Here is a 24,748-nt window from a genome sequence, read left to right as displayed (position 1 = left end):
ATATTAATACTAGTAGATATATCTATATCTACATATGGAAATGCATTGGCTTGGTTTGATTTTCCATTGATGTTTCCTACTAATATACAGCTTGTGTGTGGAAAAGTTTTAGTGAATTTGGGAATTATCAGTATTATTGCTACATTAATTTTGTTGTGTTATATATGGATATATATGTGTGTGTATGCATATAGATGTATAGAAATGTAACTCTTGAGTGGATAATGGGCAAATCAGACTTTCAGTACAAACTGATTACTTTATTTCATTGCTAAGAAATATTGTTTCATTTCATTGCTTAGAATCATGTTTATTAGAATAGGTTTTCTTATCTAGCTGTACATACAGCATAGTTAAGTTACACCTAACTGCTTTAAGAAAACGTAACTGTGGGAAGGATGAGTCCCACTAGTGAAAGCCACTAGTGCAACATGGCTTTCCCCTTTCTCATCTCCCATGCACCACCACCCAAAAAATTGGCTTTCAGAAGAACTCCCAGAAGAGCTTGTGGAAGGAAGGGGAATAAGGATCATTCTGTTTGGCAAGGTAAAAAGCTTAGACTGATGGAACAATTCCCATAGTGCTACTTAAACTTCTCCTCATTTATTTGCTTCTTATCATGCTAAACTTTATTTCACTGGCTGTACTGAAGGCACTTAATTTTTCATCAGTAAACCCTTTAGGAAAAATCTAAATGCTCATATTATACATGCTGACTCTGCACATTTTAGGTTGAAATACACTGGAATATATAAACTGCTTAAGCCTCTTGAATGACATTGACTTCAGCTCAAATCAATTTACATGGAAGGATGTCAGATTTACATTGCAGCTTATGTTAGCATCTAGCAGCCAAATAGTTAGAACACATGACTGCATTCCTGAAGGCTGAGAGTTTGTCTTACATCTAATGACCAGGTGCAATGCATCTAAACTGTCAATGGTACGCTAATCCATTGAATCGCAGTGACAGCTGGACTTGGGCCTGTCATTCCCTCAAACAATAAGTTTCAGAAAGTGGCTTGATTTAACTGCTTGGATGTAATGAACTTGCATTTCTGTAAAAACAAAGTGAAATTCCAAGAAAGAAGAAAACTGAAGTATTTAACTGAGCTTTAAAAAAGTATATATTTAACAATACTGTACATTCACTAAGATGGGACAAACAATGGGATAGATAGGAGAAAAGAGGCAAAAAAAGATCCATATTGATGAAAGGTGGCATTGCGGCCTGTTTCTGCAGGTTCTGTAAGTCGTGCCTTGTATCTGTTAAGCTGTGTTTTTATATTTTTATTGGATGTTCTTAATTGGTTTGAATGTAAGTCACTTAGGGTCACTCTTTGAGAAAAGTGACTAACAACAACAACATGTCTCATGCCCATTATCCACTCAGCCATTTCATCCTCAGGACAAAGTTTGTTTGCTCAAGGATTTGTTCTTCAGTTGAACAAGGTAAATGAAGAGGGTGGATGAGTATTTCTTATAATGGGTTGAAAATCAGGACGCACCAATCCTCATTCTCAACAACTGCCTAATGAATGTTAAAGGGGAACATTCTCATCTTGGTTCCTGTTGATGCATGTGCAACTGAGAGGAGTTGCCACAGCTAGGATGGCCAGCCTATTAAAATGAGAATTCATCCCCTTAATGCATGTCAGCTTTTGGATATGTTTGCATTTTTACATGGCCTTTGGAAAGGTAGAATCTCATTGACACAGCAGTATTTTACAGTAAGTAGCTGACCTTTGTAAACTGTAAGCATGAAAAAGGTGAAATAAGAGGCCATATCATAAAGCTACACCCGTAATATGTTAACAGACATATTGCAGTACATTTCAGTACATCTCTTACAGACACTTAAAATAATATTATTAATGCCATAAAATCCATTCGCAACAGCTGATTCATATCAGTACATTATATGAACATTTTGCTAGGATCTACAAAAAATGGCCAATGATCTTTATAAAATGTTACTATAAGGCAAAGTACTCCTCCTCACCCCAATAATTTAGTGGTTCCATTTCTTTAAATGAAAAAGACACTGCCTACATCATCATAATTTTATTATCGTTAATGTTTACTGCTACAGAATTAAAATCATTCTAATTAAGACACAGGCTCAATATATTCCATGTGGTAGTCTCACCATAAGGTTATCATTCATTTTCACATGTCTGTGTCTACTCTCCTTGTAGATTTCCCGATTGCTATTGCAAAAATTATTTTTTATGGGGGGGGGGGAAAGACCAGTTACTGTTTAAGAAAAAAAACATTGGTGCCTCTGCAACTTGTTGCCCTATGCTACCAGATAATTTTTACAAATTTACTTTTTGAGACAAGGGTATGTTCACACATCATGGCAAACCATGGTTAACAGTTCCAGTGAACATGCAGATCACTTTCAATTTGCTCCTCTCCACAAGTGGGAGCAACAAGTCACAATCCATAGAATAATGTTACATATGAACTGGGGATCATGAACTGAAGGTAATGTTTGTGCTTGGATTCCCACTCTCCCTGGTTTGGATTTAACACTAACTCGGGGACCCTATTTCCTGTTTCCACTCGCTAGTGGGGAGGAGAAAAGCTGGAGCAATCAGCCTGTTCACAGTAAGCTGCTACCCTGAAATGCCAATATTTCTTAATATGAGACAAACTTTAATAGTAAAATTCTCAAAATGCCTCCTGTGTTTATGGCCTGACCCAATAGGCTACTTCCTGTTAATCCCGGGCCTTAAAAAAAATTATATTTTTCAAAATACATCTCACAGTTTTCTTTCCATCAGTTGAAGCCCACACATGGAAAAACAATAGATTGGTGCAGAAGTCCAGTTTCTTTCAGGTGAAATCTCACAGGTTTGAATTCAAAAGTCTAACTCAAGATCTGTAAAATGTTACCCACTGAAGACAAGGGTAAGTATGCATCCCGCTACTTCTCTCCCCACTTGGATAAGGACGTTTGATTGTACAACCAACCTTGTTAGCTCAGGCACGCCCTTAAGCCTTTGACTTAAATCACTAGTCTTATCTAAAACAACAACAACAACGTATCCCACTGGGAGTTGAATTCACATGTGTCCTCTTCATGACGCCAACCTCTGGCACATCTTTTCTTTTTTCTCTCCTTTCCTCCCCCATCTCTTATTCTGATCAGAGAGGTTAAGCAGCAGGAGCCTGAGGAGCCTGATGTAGATGTGTGGGAGATCCTGAAGAGTGCGAGCCCCAATGACTATGAGAAAATTGCCTTTCAGTATGGAATCACTGACCTAAGGGGCATGCTGAAACGTCTGAAGCGCACCCGCAGGGAAGAAAAGAAAAGTGCAGGTAGGGGAAGCAAGGGAAAGCTGTTTCACATCTGCCTAGGAATACAAGTGACACTTTTCCTCCTAAAAGGTTCTCGCAGACATGAATTAGTCTTGCAGTCCTCATAACAAGGTCTCTAATTCTTTCCTAAAGAGAGCCATTCTCTTTTTAACAATTGAGCCATGTGAAGAATTCACTCACACACAGGCTTTGCATTGGCTGGGTCCATGGAGGACCCAACCATTTAATGAGCAGACCAGGAAGGAGAACCTCTGGTTCACTCTGATCTAATGACACATCTCCCCATTCCCACATGCTGCTTTCTGATTGGCCGTGAGTGCAGATTGGCTAGTGCCGCCATGGTACAAGCTGACCCCAACTGGCCAAATGATGCTTTCAATCCTACTTCTCCCTGCTCCTCACCCTATCGTGGGCACAAAGGGAGCTCCATGACAGCAAGGAACCAGGCGTTTCAAAGGAATTTGCTATATTTTTAACAGGTGAGGCATATGAAGAGTTTTGCCAAGTATGGCTTAATTCTCACTGGAGAAATCAGGCTTGTTAAATTATTTTCCTGTTGCCTGTTACGGTAACTAGGCTTCATGACCTGCAAAGCTACAGTACAGTTTTGGGGGGTCAGACAACTCAGAATTTGTGTTTATTTTAACTCCAGGATTTGAGAGCAGATAACACATTTTAAAAACAGCAATATACCATTTGAAACACCTTAAGCAGAATGGCTGATTATTCCATATTTTTCAGGGCTCATCCTAATGGGTATCTCCATTAATTCACTAATGTCCATATGACAATCTCTTCCAAATCACTGCCTTCCCACACTTTCTCTGACGTCAGTCTGGATTGTCTCATGCCAGGGATGCTCCAAAATGGAGTGTGAGGAAATCTGGATTGAGGGAGATGAAAGTGTGGGAAGTCTGTGATATGAAGGAGAATGTCATCTGGACAATGGAGGTATGGGAATCTTACAATCCACATTGAACAACAGTATGAAGGCACCTTTAGACATTGTAAAGTTTCATGACAGAGTATGGGATTCCACATATTTTCTGTGTGTCTCCACTTCAACATTTTTATCACCCAACAGCTTTTGCTAAGATTCTGGATCCTGCATATCAAGTGGATAAAGGAGGTAGAGTAAGATTTTCAGTGGAGCTGGCTGACCCAACAGTGGAACTCAAGTGGTATAGAAATGGGCAAGAAATACGTCCAAGTGGAAAGTAAGTATTCCCATAAACGCAGCTTTAAACAATGTTTCATATTCAGTTCTTATATCCTTAATTAAGAGAATTGGGTGTTTTATTGCAGGTGCATTCTGCAGTATGTTGTTGACATATACTGTCAAGTGTATAAATTGAAAACTTGTATATCCATGTCTGTTATATATTGACAAGCAGAGCCTGTGGGAGGGTGGTGTGGCGGGAGGATGAGATGCTTCTGAGGACTGGATGTGTCCAGGAACTCTTTCCTCCTCTGCCATTGCCAGCCACTCTGAACAATGAGCCTCCTAGGACAGAAAGGAAGAAAAGTCATGAGGAGGAGTTTGGTCACTGGAGTAGAGTCCGTGCTCATAATCGTTGCCTGCTTCCCCAAGGTCTGTACATTCTCTGAAGAAGCCAGATCAACTGAAGATACTACTTTGCATTTTTCGGGCCACCAAGCAGCTGTTAGATGCTAATGAGCTTTGGTCATTACTGACCTGAAACCAATGTGAACCCATGACCTCAAGGTGAAAGGCTCCATATCCCATTACCTATCCCTTGAGCCATCTGGCCTACCAGTAATGTTGGCTCCTTTGCCCCAGCTATTATTGTACTTTTTGAAAAAATGACAAGAGTGCTGGAATGAAACCTGGGCTCCTGTTACAGGTTATTTCCATCTCCACTGATCTAGCGTTTCAGAGACTGCTCTGTTTGGACCTCTTTAACTTTGTGTTTGCAATAATCCTTCCTCAGCTTCCTAGAAATAATGTATTCTGATAGTTTTAGGGCCATATACATTTAACATACAAGTGTTAAAATGCAAAAGGAATAAGCCGTGGGGTGGAGGGACAACGACTGATAGATATTAATAATTGCAATAGGTCTCAGGGAAAAACTCTTCTGAAACTTTTTGCTTTTGGGTGTGTGTGTCAATTCCCTGTTGACACTTGATCATAGAACAATAAAAGCAGCATGCAAATTTCATTATAAAAAATCAATTTTAAAAATTCCATGGCAGAAAGTATAAACAGGTAAGAGAAATACATGGTACCTTTTTAAGACATCCTGTTGCATAGGTTCTTCCTCTACACTACCCTTCTATTAGATCAACAGAACCCTGTACAATTCTTAGAAACCTGGCCATAATTCCACATTTGCTATTTTGCCATTTTCCAACAGATACATATTTGAGCACAAGGGTAATGAGAGAATCTTATTTGTCAACAACTGCATGCTCACAGATGACGCCCGCTATCATGTGACTGCTGGTGATGAGAAATGCTCTACAGAACTCTTTGTAAGAGGTAAGCAAGATTACAAAATTTCTGCCAGTTTCTCTGCTAATATGAAATAGCACAGTTTTGTGGTTTATTAGTTCTGCATGGGGATGACAATTCAAATAGATGAAATGAGCCACCTGCACTTGCTATGGCTTAGCTACAGTCATGGGTGCACAGCTATACCCTGGAGCATGTGAGGAAGGAAGACCAAGGCCAAACGGAGTTTCCTCTTCTCATTTGCTCTTCCATTCCCGTGACCTTACCACTGCCACCAGGTGGAAGTCTTTGTTTTCCCCTGGTTGCCATCACCAAACAGCTTAAGCTCACCTGGATCTCCGATAGGCAGTGTGGGGTTTGTCTCTGAAAGGTCAGGGATATAAAACTGCAGATAAAGAGACCGTATGGCTTTAAAAAATATTTTTTGGGGGTTAACATCTGAATAGTTTACACACATAACAATCCCCAAAGAGCTAAAGGGTGATGAAGTTAAAACAGGATAAACATATCCAGTTCATCTTATCTAAATGAATTCTTACTTGCTAAAATTCTGTTAGGCAAAATTATTGCGTGGACAGGCGGAGTCCCCAGATCCCGAGCGGTCCCCCCCCCCGTCATGTGGAATAACGACTCAAGACAACGTGCTATGGGATTAAATTGGCCACAACTTTATTAAATTTCAAATGTGGGTAGACCTTGGCTCAGGCATTGGGCATTCTCCCTCCCCAGTCCCCAGCCGGGGACCTAGGGAGCTTCAGGGTTATCCAGTGTGTGTGGGGGGGGATGGGCCAGCTATGGAGAACATATATTCAAGCAGAGATAGCCGCCCCGGTTATGCCGCCGCCGCAGGGGAGAGCAATGACGACCTTTCGGCGTACGGTCAAAGCCTCCCTTCAGAAACCCCTTTAACGGGGAACCCTTGTATCGCCGCCGCAAAGAGGAAGATGGACTAAAGGATTCCGCCCAAGGCCTGATACCGCCAAAGTTGTGACGTTTTGCTACGGGAAAGGCGAAACCTGCCAATGCAGGGAAATTCCTTTCCGGCCCTTTAACAGCAACCTTAACGTAGCAGCGCCCGCATACCTGTGAAGATAAGTTAACCTGCAAAACCTGTGAAGAAAAGTTAACCTGCAAAAGAAGACATTAACTGAGTGTGGGTATAGTGGGAGAAGCTCTGGAGCCAAGTGAGGATTCCCAGGTAAGTTCCTCCCTATATTGTGTGGGCAGGTAATCCCTCCCCTACCTGGCCTGGTCTCCTTGGCAACGCTTCCCCCCAGGTGGGATTGGACAACTGACTGAGGTAGGCGGAGACCTCCAGGTATCCCACCTGAGGGAAGGCAAACCAAGCCTATGCTGTTGGAGCTGCTCCAGATCTAGGGGCTGCGCGCGTCCACGCAAAGGGCGCCCCCCGTTTTAAGCGGGGAGCGGTCATTTCCGTAAGAGTTCTTCCCTCTTCTCTCTATGTCTCATAGAGGCTCACTTTTTCAAATTATTATTAGAAGAGGTTGTAGAATCAGGGAGCTGGGGAAAAAATAAATGCTACAGACAAATAAGTGCATGTAGCCTGAAAGAAAGAAAATGGGGGCAGGGGAAAGAGAAGGGAACTTTCCCCCTACCTGCACTGTTTTGATGTACTGGTGCAATATCCTAGGTCAGCTGATAGTGACTGCACAATGCTATGTGGGGGTTTTATGTTTTCCAGTCTAAGTCCATCAGTTTTACACCACTCTTATGTTCTTCTTTGCAATGGATCATAAGACTTAGGGCTCCCAGAATGCTCCCGCTCCAGCTGGTGTAAGATGTGGAAACTTTAACTTGCTGATTCAAAGGAGGTTGCAATGTACAAAACCATCTGATGTTATGATTTTAAAACAGAGTGTTCTTTGTTCCTCTCCCCTCAGAGCCCCCAGTGATTGTGACCAAAGCCTTAGAAGATACCAATGCTTATATTGGTGACAAAATAGAATTATCAGTTGAAGTGTCTGAAGATGATGCAAATGTGAAATGGTAAGCCACCTACATCCTTCTTTAATTAATATTTTTGTGGGGGAGGGGCAGTCCTGCTGAGATTAGTTGTGGTTAATTTAACAAGTTGTCATACCCAATTTAAGTTCCATTGCTTTTAACTGGGCATGGCCATAATGGATTTTAGCTAGATTGGACTTTCGTTAGCCTGAAATGAAGTGCCTCTCAGTATAAGGGTGTATTGTACAATTTATCCAGCTGCATTTTTGCCTATGTAGCTGCAAATGTACCTTTAAATCAGACTTCCCCAATGTGGTGCCCCCCAGCTGTACTGGCTGGGGCACATGGTAGTTGTAGTCCAGAGTATGTGGAGGGCACCATGTTGGAGAAGGTTGGCTGCTTTAAGAAGCAGTTCAGGGGTAGCCAGTGCAGCACCCTCCAGATGTTGGGTCTACAACCCCCATCATCCCCAACTATTGGCCATGATGATGGGGGCCAATGAGAATTTACTAATTTTAGGTGTTCCAAAGGGCAGGCATGGCAGTTTAGCAGCTTTGGATCATGTGCAAATGTCAGCATGTGCACATGGAGTTTCGTACAAGCAAAGGTTTATGCAAGGAGCACCCCCTGGCACAGAAAAAATAAGGCTTTCCTTGTTCAGATCAGCTTCAATTTCAGTGTAGATTGTGTCCAGGTACACCTAAACCCTAAGAGAAATGGATTTGGACAAATCATATTGCCGAATTCAGTTGGGCAAAATAGAACAGAAAAGCTATCCAAATGCCAGTTATGCCATATGCATCAACAACATGGTAAGAGGACGAAAGTGTAGGTGTTCGTGATTGCTCCATATCTTTGCTGAGTGACCGCAGCCATATCCATCAACTTTTTGATTGCCACTCATGGCTTGTTCAGCTTGGTCGGATTTAAAAATGGCATGGAGCTGCCCCTTGATGATATATTTCCATTAGAAAAATTAAGATTGAAGATAAAAAAACCTCACCCTGATCAATGAGGAACAAAGTTGCAACTATGTTCAATTTACTGTTAATCCAGAGCTCGTAGGACAGAGATGTCTTTAATAATACAGTGGTACCTCACAAGACGAATGCCTCGCAAGACAAAAAACTCGCTAGACGAAAGGGTTTTTTGTTTTTTGAGCTGCTTCGCAAGACGATTTTCCCTATGGGCTTGCTTCGCAAGACGGAAACGTCTTGCAAGTTTGTTTCCTTTTTCTTAACACCGTTAATACAATTGCGACTTGACTTCGAGGAGCAACTCATAGAATGCGGTGTGGTAGCCTTTTTTGAGGTTTTTAAAGACTTTGGTGATTTTTGAAGCTTTTCCAAAACTTTCCCGACACCGTGCTTCGCAAGACGAAAAAAACCGCAAGACGACAAAACTCGCGGAACGAATTAATTTCATCTTGCGAGGCACCACTGTAAACTAGTACCAGTGTAATGAGACAACCTTTTAACATGATGATTATCATGTGAAAAGCTATTCATGGGGGGAGGGCTGGGAGGGTGGGTGAGAGAGAGAGAGAGAGAGAGAGAGAGAATATGAATATTGTGAAAGCGGAAACTTATATTTTTAATGGGGAACCTCTTTATGGAAATATTTGCTTTTGTCTTAACAACCCTACCATTAGGTAGAGGCAGATGGGTGCTTCAGGCAGCAGGCGCTGAGTTGGTGGGTGGAGTGGGGACAGGGAATAGTAGCAGCAGATGCAAGGTCCTGGAGGACAGAGTTCTATGTTGCACACGGCCTGCCCTGCGTCCCCTGAGTGAGTCTCCTGCTCTCACGTGTGCTGTCCTATTTCCATTATTGAAGTAAGTTGCCACTGGCAGTCCGATGGGCTTCTGGCAAGTGAAACGGCACAGGTAGGGGTGTGCCTTGTCCTTTGTCTCAGAAGAATGTCTTGCAAATCTACCAGAAAGTTTTTCCAGAGCGTATTTCCAAGCAGGAAAGATTGTGAGTTCTTATCAGCAGACAGTCACCTTTTTGTTTTTGTTGTTGTCCCTGGACAGGTTTAAAAATGGTGTGGAGCTGCCTCTTGATAGTAAATCTCGATACAAAGTGAAGGTTGAGGGTAAAAAACACACTCTAATCATCGAGGAAGGAACCAAAGCTGACAATGCAACTTATTCAGTGATGACAACGGGAGGACAATCATCTTGTAAACTAAAAGTTGACTGTAAGTGTGGGGGCGGGGTGTGGTGTTCCAGTTGTGTTAGAAATCATACATGTGATGCATTCTGAAGCCTCCTAGTTCTACTCAGCACACACATGCGGGACAAGCAAGTGAAAGTGTCTCTTTTTAAGCAACTACTGGGGAACATGAACATTGTACTAATTTTCTGATAAGCCATTATTTGCATGCTTATACCTTTTATGCTGTTAACTGAGAATTCACTTATGGACAGCACTGCTAATAGGCACTGCTTCTAACTAGACAATAAGTTAATTGCATAAATGCAGTCAATGTACGTATTTGTTCTATACATAGCAGACTTGGGAAAGATTGAGCAGCTTCAGGAGGACTGTGGAGCTGGGGAGAAGTTCAACTCTTTCTCTCCCTGCCATGAACCTAACAAAAATTCCCTATCTGAATCGGATATTTGTGGCTGCTACTTACAAAACAAAAACATGCATGTTAATTGTATTCAGGCAATTCATGTCTTGCTTGACCTTAATACAAAACTTGGTAGGTTCTTAGATGCACATTGAAGATCACATTGTGAATGTACACAGTAGCTTCCTGTGGTCCAGATATGCTCCAATTCAGCACTGCTTACATAAACAGATCATGATGAACTGCTGCAATAATTTTTCTCATTTCTCTGTTTCAAAGTGAGGCCACTTAAGATACTACATCCATTGGAAGACCAGACTGTGAGGCTTGGCAAAGAGCTCTCCCTGAAATGTGAGATCTCTGAGAACGTAGAAGGGAAGTGGTACAAAAATGGGCAGCTTCTCCAACCCAGTGACCGCATTAAGATACATCACAAAGGAAGGTAAGCATGCAAAACAGTAATCCTTGAAGATGAGGGTTAAAAAATGCCTGGAGCCATTCCTTTACTACAGGTAGGTAGGGTTGCCATATGTCCGGCAGGTATTCAGCCCTCGTAAACAGCATGAGGGGCGGGATTGCTGAAATGTCTGGGAAAACGAAAAAAAAGCTCGACAACAAGGATAAAGGTTGTTGATTTCAAATGACAGCTATCTTGGGACATTCTGGTTATGAAAAGCAAGTAAGACCCATATATTTATAACCAAAAAAGGGGGCAAACTAGATGAGTAAAAGAAGACTCATAATTAACATTTCCTGATGGGTTTTAAATTAATAACTAGGTTGGGGGGGAGCAGCAATCAGATCAGTGCTGCTACATGAGTACTGCTTCTATTCTCAGGACAGTAGATGAGCACCCAGCTGCTAAAGTAGTAAAAATTGTATTGGCATCATAATTTGAAATTCAAAGGGCAGAAATCATTTATAGCTGCACACACAGGAGGAGGAGCCCATAAATTTTAGTGGCATCCATCAGTTCTTCCTCTTACAAACTTGATGGTATGAAATGTCTGTAAAAATGTACCGTATTTTTCGCCCCATAGGACGCACCAGCCCATAGGACGCACCAAGTTTTTTGGGGGGGAAATAAAGAAAAAAAAATCCCCCAGGCGCTTGCGGGGCCGGCAGCGGGGAGAAGCGCTCTTCTCCCCGCCGCCCGCCTGCAGACCAGGTCCGGGGACAGCGGGAGGACGCGCTGCGCCTCCCAGCTGTCCCTGGAGCTTGCGGGGCAGGCAGCGGGGAGAAGCGCTCTTCTCCCCGCCCCCCGCCTGCAGACCAGGTCCGGGGACAGCGGGAAGATGCGCTGCACCTCCCAGCTGTCCCCGGAGCTTGCGGGGCTGGTGCTGCGGCTCTCCTGAAGCCTGGAGAGCGAGAGGGGTCGGTGCGCACTGACCCCTCTCGCTCTCCAGGCTTCAGCGAAAGCCTGCATTCGCCCCATAGGACGCACACACATTTCCCCTTCATTTTTGGAGGGGAAAAAGTGCGTCCTATAGGGCAAAAAATACGGTAGGTGTAAACTCATCTTTGCATTCAGAAATAAGAAACAATTTGGGTCTAATTCATAAGACAGCAAAATTGTATTGTCATATAATGCAGTGTATAGTTTATAGTCTCATACTTTAAGTTCTTGCATATTTTTTCCCTTTAAATTTTCCTTCTTGATTTTCCACAGAATCCATCGGCTAATTGTTGATAAATCACTCATTGAGGATGATGGAGAGTACATGTTTGTTCCAGATGCCTATAATGTCAACATCCCCTGCAAAGTGCATATTATAGGTAACTTTTGAGTTCCTGTTTGTTCCTTTTTAAAAATGTTTCATGTGCTATTTAATATTCAGAGGCAGGCCTGCGTGGATCACAGGGATAATGTACTGTTGGCCTTAAAGCAGAGATTGGATCAGTTAGATGATTTGCTAGTGGTTGCTTTTGTTTCCTGCGTTTGAACATTTGTGTCATACTGGGAGATTGGTAGAGCTGGAAGCTATGCCTGCAGTTCACTGGGGCTTGCATAGTGAGATACATTCAATGGTCAACCATGTTTATCTGTTGTAGCAAGAACAGCAAAGAGTCTTGTGGTGCCTTGTTGACTAACAACAAAGATCACACACACACACACACACACACAGAGAGAGAGAGAGAGAGAGAGAGAGAGAGAGAGAGAGGAAACAAGTTGTTTTTTTTCACAGTAAAATTGATAGTTTTAAAGATCCCACTGGATTCCTTGTTGTTCTTTCTGCAACACTGCTACTCATCTGGAACACAAGGGGACAGAAGAGAGAGCAGAACAAAAGGTATATGGAGGGCTATATTTAGATCCTGCATTGAAAAGAAGGTTGGACTAGGTTAAGGATGTGACTCTCCAGATGCTGTTGGCTGACTGCTTTTTAAAACCACAGCACAGCCTATGGTTGCTTTTGTACAAGGTCAGGTGAAAGGTCCGCCACAAGCCAATATTGCAGTTGAACAAACTTCTGAACAGTGGGATGACTGGCAGGATGTTTTCTCATCTTTTTCAATGTGTTTTGGCTTTGACTTGCTACTCTCATATCTCCCTTAGAACCTGGGGTTTCCTTCTGGTTCAGGTGGGTTCCAACAATCTGTGGAATAGGAAGCTGGTATAATGCCCAGGTTTGGAGCTAATGCTGCAACATTGCCTGGTTTGGCCATTAGTCTGGAGTAGGGCCATAGCTAGGGGGTGGCGAGGTGGGCCACAGGGGCACAGGCGACAGGGTATGTGGGTGAAAAATTGGCTAAAATATGTCCATAAATATAAATATTTATTATTGCCTCATAAGAAATGGTTTTTAATAGAGGGTGAATTGAATTGGGAGGGGGGTTGGAGGAGAGGAAAAAGAAGAGCTAACTTGTCCGTGGCTTGGAGGCGTAATCTGGATGGTTCTGCCAGGTGTGCAAGTATACCTAGCTACGATTCTGGTCTGGAGAGCATCACTGCTTCCCTGACTGGTGAGATGTTCTGTGACATCCCTTGGTTTTAGGTTGGCTTTGTTTGGACCATCGTTTCTAAGAACAGGTGTGGGGAACCTTTGGCCCTTCAGGTGTTGCTGAACTACAACTCCCATCATTCCTGTCCAGTGGCCACACTGGCTGGGTTGGTGCTGTAGGGAGATATATTCTTCAGTATTTCAGAGGACAGTCTTATGAAGATAAGTATGCCATAAGACACATATGGTGAAGGTATACTGAAGCTGGGGAAAACCTGTAATATTCCTGATTATAACATATGAAAGAATCAAAAATGTGTAACATTTCTGAATGCACCAGATGAGGGAGCCAATTGTTGTATGGATGGCTTGCCAACAATGTTTGGGACAGCATATAGGACGGGATGATTGGTCAATTCCAGGATTCAAACATAAAAGAAATGGACAAGTTTAGAAAGTTTTCATCTACTGCTTTCTGTACTCTTAGGCTTTGTACATAAAGAAATGTTCTTCTCGTTGTGCAAATTCCTCAGTGTCTCAATTTTGCAGATCCTCCTAAAATCCACCTTGACGGGCTTGGTGATGGCAATACAGTGACAGTTGTAGCAGGAACCAAGTTACGTCTTGAAATTCCTGTCTCTGGAGAGCCTGCTCCGAAGATTATGTGGAGCAGAGGAGACAAGGTACAACTATAACATAGACATATATCTGCAATCTGATGCCAAGTCTTTAAAAATTATCGGTTTTGTTGTGTTTTATAATAAAATATGGGTAGCAGAGTAACCTATATCAACAGTGGCATAACTTTGAGCTAAATTTGGGGTGGTTAATGATTGCTCCTAGCCTATAGCACACAGGAAGCACATTATACTGAATCAGATCATTGGTCTCTCTTGCTCTGTAATGTCAAGACTGACTGGCAGTAGCTTGCTAGACAGACGACATTCCCAACCCTACTGTCAGATGTTGGGAACTGAATCTGGGACCTTTTTGATAAAAAACAGAAGATGCATGCCCAAAACCTTCTGAAGCAGAAGAGTGAGCCATCCTTGACTAAACATCCTGTCCTTAAAACAGGAGGATGCCTAACCTATGAAAAGCTCCATAATTGCTGTGGTTATTTTCACAATAAAATGTAAAAGCCAGTTATCATTTTGTATGAAATAGTGCAAGGGGGAGAAGAGGGTAAGGAATAAGCAATGGATTCAAGCGAAAGTGCGAGTACCATTTAATCAATAGTCATCCTACCATCTCATCATTCCTCCTAGTGATGTGCTGGGTGACTCAGCTCACAATAGGTTTCGAAGATGGAGGGATTTATGTCCCTCATGTCTTATGCTGGAGGGGTCTGTCTTGTCCCTACTGCAGTTACACAAATGTGTGGCAACTAGTGGTATGTTCTGTGTGGTGCTGCTTGTGATAGGAACACAGGAAGCTGCCTTTTGCATGGTTATACTGTTTGTCCATTCAGCCCAGTATTTTTTACTCTGACAGCAGAGGTGCTCTGTTTCACACTGTTACCCAAGATACATTCAACTGAAAATGCTAGAGATTGAACTCAGGAACTTCTGCATTCAAGTCATGTGGTCCACTCCTGAACTGCAGTTCACTCCTGCCGGTTGCATCTCAGTCTAACTACTTAATAACTAGGCAGATTTGTAGGGACTGCCCACAATGTATTTCACCTGTACAGAAGGCAGAGAGAGGGTGTGTGTCAAAGAAAGGGTGGTTTATTGGGAGGAAGTGTGGCAAGAGAGCTGGGTGGAGAGTTAATAATGTTCTAAAAACTTCCTGTGTAGATGCTCATTTCACTGCACAGATCATAGCTTGCTATGTGGTGGCTGATTCATTCTCAGTTGCACTCCACCCCAGCACCTCCTACATGCTTTTGTAAGGGACTATGGTCTGTAATGCTGCTTCTAGTGGTAGTACCAAAAGAAGTTGTGATACCATTTTGGACATTACAGTGGTACCTCTGGTGAACGTGATCCATTCCAGAGGCCCATTTGCAACATGAAAAGAACGCAACCTGAAGCGCCATATCTGCGCAGGTGTGCGGTGCAATTTGGCACTTCTGCACATGCGCGAGCGGCGAAACCCGGAAGTAACCCTTTCCGGTACTTCCAGGTCACTGCGGGACATAACCTGAAAGAACATAGCATGAAGCAAACATAACATGAGGTATGACTGTACTATAGAGTGTGTGACCCATTGACATGCTCCATATTAAACATGTGTTTACTCCTGTTGGCAGTTAGATTTTTGTTAGATTTTTGTATTGCAGATTTCTATTTCGATATCATGCTTTGATTCTTATTTGCCAATCTCCTGGTGGTTTTCAATCCCATGGTGTAAACTCTCTCTCCTCCTCCCCTTCCCTGCATAATTGATAGTGGCTCATGGATCCTGCAGCCAGAATACGGGCAGATAATTACCCAGACAGCAGTTGTTTGGTGATTGATTCAGCTGAGAGAGATGACTCAGGTGTCTACAGAATAATGCTAAAGAATGAGGCAGGAGAAGACACAGCCCACATTAACATCAAAGTGGTTGGTAAGTCTTTCCAGTTCAATACTTTTGTACCAAGACTGCTCTACTTAGTTCTGCGTTGTTATTTATCATTTCTATGGGTCTTTTCAGTATACAAAGTACTTCATAGGGCTGTAGCCAAGTAACTTTTACTCAGAGCAGACCCATTGAAATTAATGGATCTAAGTTAATCCTGTCCATTAATAGATTTACTCTTGAGTAAAAATGGAATACAACCCATAGTTTTTAGCTTCACTGATTTTATGGGTTTCCCCTCCCCTCTGCTTTTTAATTTTTTAATATGATTGCATTTGATTTTTGCTTCTTTTCTTGAAAAAGTAATAGCTTTTAAACTATGCTGTTCAATGTTCAGAAAAAGTGTTTGAGTGGTATACAAAACTAAATTTTAAATGAGCTGAGGTAAGAGATAATGGCCTGGTTTGCTTGTCGCATTAAAGCATAGTTTCAATGTGCTTGTACACATTGCTCAAAAGTTCCTGCAGTGCTCCTTTCCTACTGTGTCACTGACAAAACAACCCAGACTATGTCTTGATATGTCACCCAAATCTTACCTCATGTTTTTTTCTCTTCAAACAAACCATGAGTGGTAACCAAGGTTTGTTCTTCACTTACTGTTTCTGTTCTGTGAAGGTTTGGATGATATGATAAGCCAGACTCCAGGTAGGGTTCAACTAATAAGCCCTGAACAAGGACTTCTGTTTGAGGAATTGGGCTTTTTCCACTCTCCTCCCCCTGCATGTCTCCTCAAAATGGACTCTGGGAAGGTTGGGAGAACCCCCGGAACAGCATGCAGGGGGAGGAGAGGGGGATAATTTTGCCTGGTAAGCTGAAATGCTTGCCCTGACAGAATTATCACTTCAAAGACTTGTTTTGTCTGTGGTGCAGCAGCGTGAATGGAAGAAGAACATGGAGGGGTTGTTTGTGCAGCATGGTTTAATATGATGTACAAACTGGACTAATTATTGTTTCAAAGACTGCCAATGAACTTCTTTGTAGTTGAGTGCTGATTTACACCTCGGTCTTGTCTAGAATATTTTTTTGCAGTTTGTTTATTAAAGGTCTACTTTTTGCTCCAGTTTTGCTCCAGTTTTAGTGATAAGCAATAAACAGTTCACTGTACAGCAATATCAGCACATTTAGTAGGGGAGGCTATCCAAGGAAATAAAAATATTTTTGCTTGCAACAGATATTCCTGACCCTCCTGCGGCACCCAATGTGGTTGATGTAGGAGAAGATTGGTGCATTATGAACTGGGAACCACCAGCATATGATGGTGGGTCGCCTATCTTAGGTAAGTAGATCTAGCATCTGCACAGCTATTTTGATATTTCCTAGCTTTTTACTGTCAAATTTAATGGGAACCTCTGAGTTGGTGCCCACATGGTGGGCATCTAGCTGCTGTCTCTTAAAATAGAATTTTCTGAGAACCAACAAAGGAGATTTTCATCTTGTGTATATGACTTCATAGATACCATTTTATATACAGGCAAAAAACTTGCACAGCCTTCTCTCTGTGTGTCTGGAAACATGTAGAAAAAGAGCATGTGACATAACAGTAATTGCCTCCAACTTTCCCACCCTAGTTTCACTTTATTGACTATCACTTTTGAAGGAAGAGAAACTTGGAGTATTATAAACATTGCATCACACATTCAGGTAAACCTTTTCAGTCTGGTAGGCTAGATCAATATTTGTCTCCACCCCCCTGGGCCACCTTGGACAGGTGGGCAGGACAAACCACCTGTCAATCTTATGACAGGTGGGTTGTCCTGCCCCCATGACAAAGTCGCTTGCATAGCGCTTTCCAAATACCTGACAGCCATCTGGTTTTTGGGTGCTTTGGAACCACAGCCCAAGAGACTTTACTAGCTTCACAGCAAGCCTTTGCCAGCAGTGATCCAACAGCCAATAGGTGACTGGGAGCCATCATTTAATTTTCTCACAATGCCCCCAAGGTTGCAATGCTCTGTGGCATTCTGGGAAATTAAAATGGTGGTTCCGAGTCCCAGGTGCCTGGCAATGATTGAAAAACTTTGGGGGGTGGGGAGATTAAGGGGTAGTGCTCAAGAGCAGGTGTGAGTAGTGAGCCTGAGGATATACTACATATTGTCACCAAGATTTGAGAGGAGGAATTGATATGGAGAGGCAACTTTCAGCAACAGTCATATGTTTCTTGTATTATTTAGTACTGCCCACACTTGATTCAAAATCAGTTATTACCTGTTTCTAGGAAACATGTATAAAGCAGCCTTGAGATGTTTGAATAGTGTAAATATAGATAGCTTTAGGCCATGTAATATGCTTTGTGGACAGTTTGCACAAGAAATCAAACTGGTGTTTCAGCTACATGGCATTCCATGGATAAGCAGAAACATTTTAACTGGTGGTTTTTGCTTTCTCTAGGAAATGTGGGGTGGGGACCTATTCAGATACCACTGTGCTGTCCAGGTCAAACAAATACTTTCTGTGATGTTCACTTTTGTTCCTTTTAGAAGTTCTGGGCCATTAGCCAATGATATTACATTTATGCTTATATTAATCAGCTATTATTAATCAGCTAACGTCCTTATAGATCAAGATGATTGGACCTGGCTGCATAAAATGATACCATGTTTATTAATAAGTGTAAACCACAAATAACTTTTTTTTCAAACTTGGTTACAAGTGGCACCTATCTCCCTCCAAACTAAGCAAAATTTATGAAATTAATATGAATTTCTGGATGCATAAAAAAGCAGATTTTATACATGTATTTTTGTACTTTATAAATGCATTTTGAGCAAAAATAAAGCAATTCTGGAAGGTAGTAATGGATACCATACAGGAAATTACAGTATATAACATAACAAGGAACCCCAAGACTACCTTCCAATATGAGCAAAAGCAAGAACAACCAATATACACCTTGTTATAAGCTTTTTCATCTGTGCAAGACAATTTATTGGCCAGATTTGTAAAAATAATATAACTAAATAGGATGATGGTTAAACAAAAAAAAAAAAGAGAGATGTTGCATTATTAACTAAATTAACTATACAGTGGTACCTCAGGTTACATACACTTCAGGTTACATACGCTTCAGGTTACAGACTCAGCTAACCCAGAAATAGTGCTTCAGGTTAAGAACTTTGCTTCAGGATGAGAACAGAAATCGTGCTCCGGCAGCGCGGTGGCAGCGGGAGGCCCCCATTAGCTAAAGTGGTGCTTCAGGTTAAGAACAGTTTCAGGTTAAGAACGGACCTCCAGAACGAATTAAGTACTTAACCCGAGGTACCACTGTACACACACAGCATACACCCCCAAGAAGGTACATTTATAGAAAGATGAGACTTCTTTATTGTTATTTTTTTCATTCTAAAAATGTATAACATTCTTCCTGATAGTTCCATCTCTTTAACTAATGAAATAATAGAATGTATACATTTGTAAGCGTCTATGTTTTTCTTATCATATAAAAATAATAATTGTAATTCTGCTTATATTTGTTTAGGTTACTACATTGAGAGGAAAAAGAAGCAAAGTTCCAGGTGGATGAGGCTGAACTTTGACCTTATTAAAGAAACAACTTTTGAGCCCAAAAAGATGATTGAAGGAGTTGCCTATGAAGTCCGGGTGTTTGCTGTCAATGCCATAGGCACTTCGAAACCAAGCGAGCCCTCAAAGCCTTTTGTGCCTTTGGGTGGGTAGATAATATACAATGTCAAATAATCAGACTATCAGAATACCAAAGATATGTCTAAGTCAGTTCCTCCATTTTCTTTTAAATGTTGCAGCAACTTTTAATTAATGTGATCCACAAAACTGCACACAATCCCAAGGGGAAGAAAGTGTGCAAATAAAATGAAAAGCGTGGGAACAGGACAAAAGAGGAAGAGATCAAAACAAAATGTTAAAGGACTTTAACAGATAGACATTGATGCAAACATGCAGCAAAGGTTGTATTGCAAACTCAGACACTCTCTTTCATTGCTTCCAGCTGTCACGAGTCCACCCACCTGCCTGGCAGTTGATTCCGTAACAGATACTACAGTTACCATGAAATGGCGGCCACCAGACCAAATTGGAGCTGCAGGTTTAGATGGCTATATTATAGAGTATTGCTTTGAAGGAAGTAAGTGACAACTGAATTTTTCTTCAGTTAGGTGAGAGATGTCTTACTTTTTATAATAGAGAGCTGCTTTCACTCACATTGAGGCGACTATATTGTAAGTGGGAGTTCTCCAAGTCAAGTATGTGGTTCTATCCTATCCGGCTTCTAAATGGTTGGTACAACTGTTGCTAAAAATAATATTGGTCTTGCCTTGTTAACTAGCATTCCAGACCAGCAGCTCAAAATTCTAAAACCTTGTAAAATATGTATTACACTGATATGGAAATGCCATGTCCACTTTCAGCAGCAATGCTAGGTGCTACTTTAGAAACAAAATTAAGGACAAAGGAAAAGCAATAATTAATTCAGAGATATGACTGCCCCTCCCTTATTCCCATTGTCATTTCTTACTTGGTCAGGTCAACACAACTCTTAGATTGGCCTTTCTAAATTTTGGTGTGTCAGAATATTTCCCTAAACTTTGATTTTGTGTGCTGATAGGCAAGCTGAGCTGGTGATTGAGCCATCACACCTGCTTTGCCACACTTGAATAAGGGTTAATTATTTCAAACCATATCTGGCTGCATGCGAATTGGGGCATTTATCATGTTGAAGCCAGCCCTATTATATGATGAAGATTTTCAGTGTCAATCAGATCTCTAAAACTGCAGTTGTTCCTGTGTACATGGTGTGTCACTCTCTAGAGCCTTGATGTAAGTTAAAAAGGCAACTGATTTGAAGTGAAGAACAGTGGATGTGGATGTGACCTAGAAGAGGTAAGGAAATGGGACACTATGTGAAGTCCAGAACTTCCACAGTTCATTTGGGAAAGCATTCCCCCCACCCCAGTTTGCAGTGTCTGGATAATAGCTATTCTGTGAAATGTTCAAGAATAGGAGGATATTCTTGCCCTAAATTTAATTGTAGCTGTGTTACTGGTATAGGCAGCCTATACAACTTTTACAGTACAGGAAGACCAGCCTGGGAAGTATCTGTTTCTAGAGGAAGTGAATGGAGCACTGTGTGGCGGGCAGAGGAGTGGCAGACAACAGTTGGGAGGAAAGTGGACAATCTCCAGTTTCTGCTTTGCCCTCCATCACTCACCCTAACAGAAATAGCAAAGAACAGGCAGCCTTCACGCCTCTGAGATTAAAGGTTCAAGTGAGTGGCTTCACGCCGTAAGCTATGGCTAGCTATCTTTTGGCTTGGCAGAAGCTTGCCACTATTTCCCTGATGAACAAAGCCCTTAAAGAGTATTAAGATGTTTTAATAGATTCTACTCTTCGACTATGAGCCAAACGACACATGGCATTAATCACATGATTTGCCCTTGAGTGCAGGATTTTTCTTCCTTTCATGTATGGCCAGTGCCCTCTTTCCTGCCTCCGGTCTGGATTTGGACCCTGGTGTGGGACTCTTTACTCCCTGATGCAGTCCTGAATTAGATTACCCCTGCCCCCTGTGGGGAACCCATTCCTGATAGGAGTGCCATACGGTTCAAATGGCTAAAGCTTCTTTATTCCCCCTCCCATATCAGGGTCCTAATCTGGATTTTGGTCCCTACACTTTAAAAAATCCTGCACACAAGGACAAACCGTGTGATTAACATCATGTGTTATTTGACCCTATAGCAGAAGTTTAGACCTATTATTATTATTATTAAGAACCTCATTTACAGATGAATAGCTATGCAGAGTGTTTAAACCAACAGGGACTTAAACCCCTTCCCACATTGCCAAATATCTTCAATGTGGGAAATTTAAGAAAACTGGAAAATAAATAGATTTTCTTTTCTTTTTAAATGGACAAATTAAAGAAAATTTTAATAGGTCTGGTAGAGCCTTCCAGAAACAAGAAAGCTGCAGCATAATTTACAGGTTGGGGTAGGGAACTCCCAGGAAAAAGCAACCACAGGTGATGTAGAAAACTGATTTATTATTGAAGTTTACACAGTGCATTAGAGCCCAGTCTCTCTGCAATATCCTTGATAAAGAGCAATGTGTCTGAACTGCATGGGGAAAATACAAGAATGAGTTAGCTTTCTGTGACACCTATGGAAGTTTCATACCATACTTCATCTCCCTGGGAAAGTGGATTTGCCACATATTCAGCTCAGCTCCATGCTGACTGGAGTTGATGGGAGTTTTAGTCCAAAAAAACTGGAGTAAAGAATCAAGAATATATGAATTAGCCAACAGTCCCAAATTCTTTGTAACTAGGGAGGATGTGATATGCATAGTAAATCATAAATCTAGCCATCATAGGTAGAAATGTCTTTCAAGGGACACTTCAGGGTTCAGCAGAACAAAATTCCTTGTGTACCTGTTGAACAGAGCAAAACTTTTACTTTTTTCTTTCAGATAGGCTTAAAAGCATTAAGAAGATCCCTCAAAATGACAGCCACGTCTGCCATTTTGGTGTTACCCACCTCACATAAAATACAGTAGTGATGTATTTTACAGACAATACTGTGTGCATGATGTGTATTCTACTTATGCTTTGCATTTCTAGATATACACCTATATATTTATGTGTGTGTATGTATATATATAGTTAATGCCACTCATGTGTATATTGTAACACTTTGGAACAAAACGTTTTGGAAAATACAAAAAATACTTGGTGTTTTCTCTTGCTCTTGCTATATCTCTTGCTCTGCCTTGTTTCCTTTCATTTTTTCTTCAGTACCTGAATATCTCTGTTCTTCATCTTTTTTCCAGTACCTTTCCTTCAACTAATTTTTCTACAACGTTTAATATTTCACCTGGATCTCCAGGTATACTTTCTTTGACTGTCAATCTTTCAGCTGTCACTTTTTTCAGTTCTGTCCTTCTCTTCTTCTTACTTATTCTATCAATTATTCTCTTTTCCTTCTCTCTTTTACTCTCTCTCTCTCGTCTATTGCCCTTGAATGGAATTTTATTAGGGCTGCTTTAATGCACAGACAATTTCTATGATAATAGTGCAGAGTGACCTTGGAAAAGTGAGAAACATTGTGGCTTCTTTAAAGTTAATAAAGAGGATTCTCAGCTTTCAGTGGAACCAATATTACATTACACATACACATATAAGTTTAAAGGATCAAACATTGCTCATGGACTTAGTGACAGGATCAGATATTATGCTCCTCTTAACTCATTCAGTACACAAACTGGTCTCCAACTGTAATAATAAATTATTATAACCCATTCAGTCATTCATCTATGCTATGAAGAATTGAATACGAAGGCACTGGGAACTGAAAATAAAGGAATAAGCACCTAGATGATTAGAGGCTCCCAACTCTTTTATTCTCTCAGAATAACAGTCATTGTAAATGCAAAATGGGTAAGGGTAAATCCCCACAGACATATTTCTGTAAGTTTGCAAATGACACTGAAGTTTTCATTGGCTAAAATAAAATGTTGCAAAAAAAAGAGATACCCTTACCTGTTTTGTATTTCCTTTTCTCCGGAATCAACATAACAAAAACATAACCAGCTGAATATGGTGGCACACAATAACCTAAATTTGATCCAACAAGTCTGTTGTCTCAAATCAGCAAGCCCTGAAACAACGTTAGGTGCCTTCTCAACCTCAAGGTGAACAACCCCAAGTAAAGCTTGTCTTCCAACACCTTTATTTCCCCCAGGTTTTGTCCTGAATGTGGACACATGTATTCACATGAAACTCATGATCAGGGTCTTAATGGAAACACCAGCAACACATGAATAAAACCTGTTGAGATCACTGCAGCAGTGCAGTCATCAGCAGACCCTACAACACAATTACTCTCCAGGTCCAGTTTTCTGCTTCCTGCCTGTTTTATTGTCCAATATCAAGACAGGTTATAAAACCTGAAAACTTTTGTCATTAGGCCCGCCTTGCAAGGCACACCAATCCTTAAATAGATTTTAATCATTTAATGTTATCCAGTGAACCATACATGGTATGCACAATGGGGTTCTGAGCCAGAAAAGCAAAGTAACAACTGTGAATGAAAACTCTTGGACAGGCGATACTTAGAGAGACTGAGTTCAGTCAACTGCAACTATACATCATGCCAGCAGACTTCCAGATCACCTTATACCACCATATACCTCTGCACACCACTGTTCTATTTCTTTTTAGCTTTCTCTTTCTTATTCTGGCCTACACTTTAATCTTCTCTTCCTGCTAAATCTTCTCTTTTACTCAATGGATTTCTCCTGCCTATCTCCTCTTCTTTCAAACCTCATCTTTCTCTCTGGATGCTCAGATATACCAGTCTCAAAGGCTCTTCTGCCTATGGCTGTAAAGTACCAAATGTGCTTTCCAAATTATTTAGGTTCTCAGGAGTCCACTACAGAGGGCAAGGGAGACAGTGGTGGTGGTACAGAGCAAAATAATAGTGAGGAGACAGACGGGGGCTTGATCAAGACTGAAGAGAAGACACCAAAACCCTGTGAGTTTTCAACGGCATCATCCTCCCCCCTTTCCCCCCCAATTGTGCTGTTTCCCCTTGATCTGTGGTTGGAGCCTCGGTCTGCTGGAAGCAAAGGGGCCAGGGGGGAAATAGGCAAACAATGGTTTGCCATGTGTAGAAGAAGCAAGCTCTGTTTCATTATCTAGCCAATTCCTTGATAATCCCAAAGCTCCTCTTCAAGGTGCAGTACATATCTCTGTATAGTTACTAACAGGGATTACTAACAACTGACTCATATCTTGCCTGTGTGAAAGTGGGTGTCTCTGAATTAACTTTAATGGTGGACTCTCATAAGGTATATCGGCAGAACTGTATGAAGGTGAATTTCTGGAGGCAACTTATGACCTGGAAGGTAAAGTATGCAACAAAGATATTTAAA

General features: G+C 41.4%; 1 protein-coding gene across 11 annotated transcripts in view; it reads left to right on the top strand.

Moving 5' to 3' along the window:
• The window catches only part of MYBPC1 (myosin binding protein C1), a 92,813-nt gene that overhangs the window by 45,110 nt on the left and 22,955 nt on the right, over window positions 1–24,748 (top strand). For 9 of the 11 annotated variants that reach the window (XM_082240386.1, XM_082240390.1, XM_082240389.1 and 6 more), the window contains 13 exons: window positions 3,158–3,327; window positions 4,412–4,544; window positions 5,706–5,830; window positions 7,705–7,810; window positions 9,799–9,965; window positions 10,623–10,785; window positions 12,013–12,119; window positions 13,835–13,968; window positions 15,679–15,838; window positions 17,022–17,126; window positions 19,326–19,514; window positions 19,812–19,946; window positions 24,232–24,348. In XM_082240386.1, coding sequence (XP_082096512.1) covers window positions 3,158–3,327; window positions 4,412–4,544; window positions 5,706–5,830; window positions 7,705–7,810; window positions 9,799–9,965; window positions 10,623–10,785; window positions 12,013–12,119; window positions 13,835–13,968; window positions 15,679–15,838; window positions 17,022–17,126; window positions 19,326–19,514; window positions 19,812–19,946; window positions 24,232–24,348 — 1,811 coding nt within the window. The remainder of the gene's footprint in view (window positions 1–3,157; window positions 3,328–4,411; window positions 4,545–5,705; window positions 5,831–7,704; window positions 7,811–9,798; window positions 9,966–10,622; window positions 10,786–12,012; window positions 12,120–13,834; window positions 13,969–15,678; window positions 15,839–17,021; window positions 17,127–19,325; window positions 19,515–19,811; window positions 19,947–24,231; window positions 24,349–24,748) is intronic. The other 2 variants (XM_082240394.1, XM_082240385.1) reach the window with 1 other exon arrangement.

The sequence above is a fragment of the Podarcis vaucheri genome, assembly GCF_965113315.1.
Source record: "Podarcis vaucheri genome assembly, chromosome: 10".
Taxonomy (NCBI): Eukaryota; Metazoa; Chordata; class Lepidosauria; order Squamata; family Lacertidae; genus Podarcis; species Podarcis vaucheri.
Note: the sequence above shows the minus strand (reverse complement) of the source record. Positions and strands in the feature narration are given on the sequence as shown.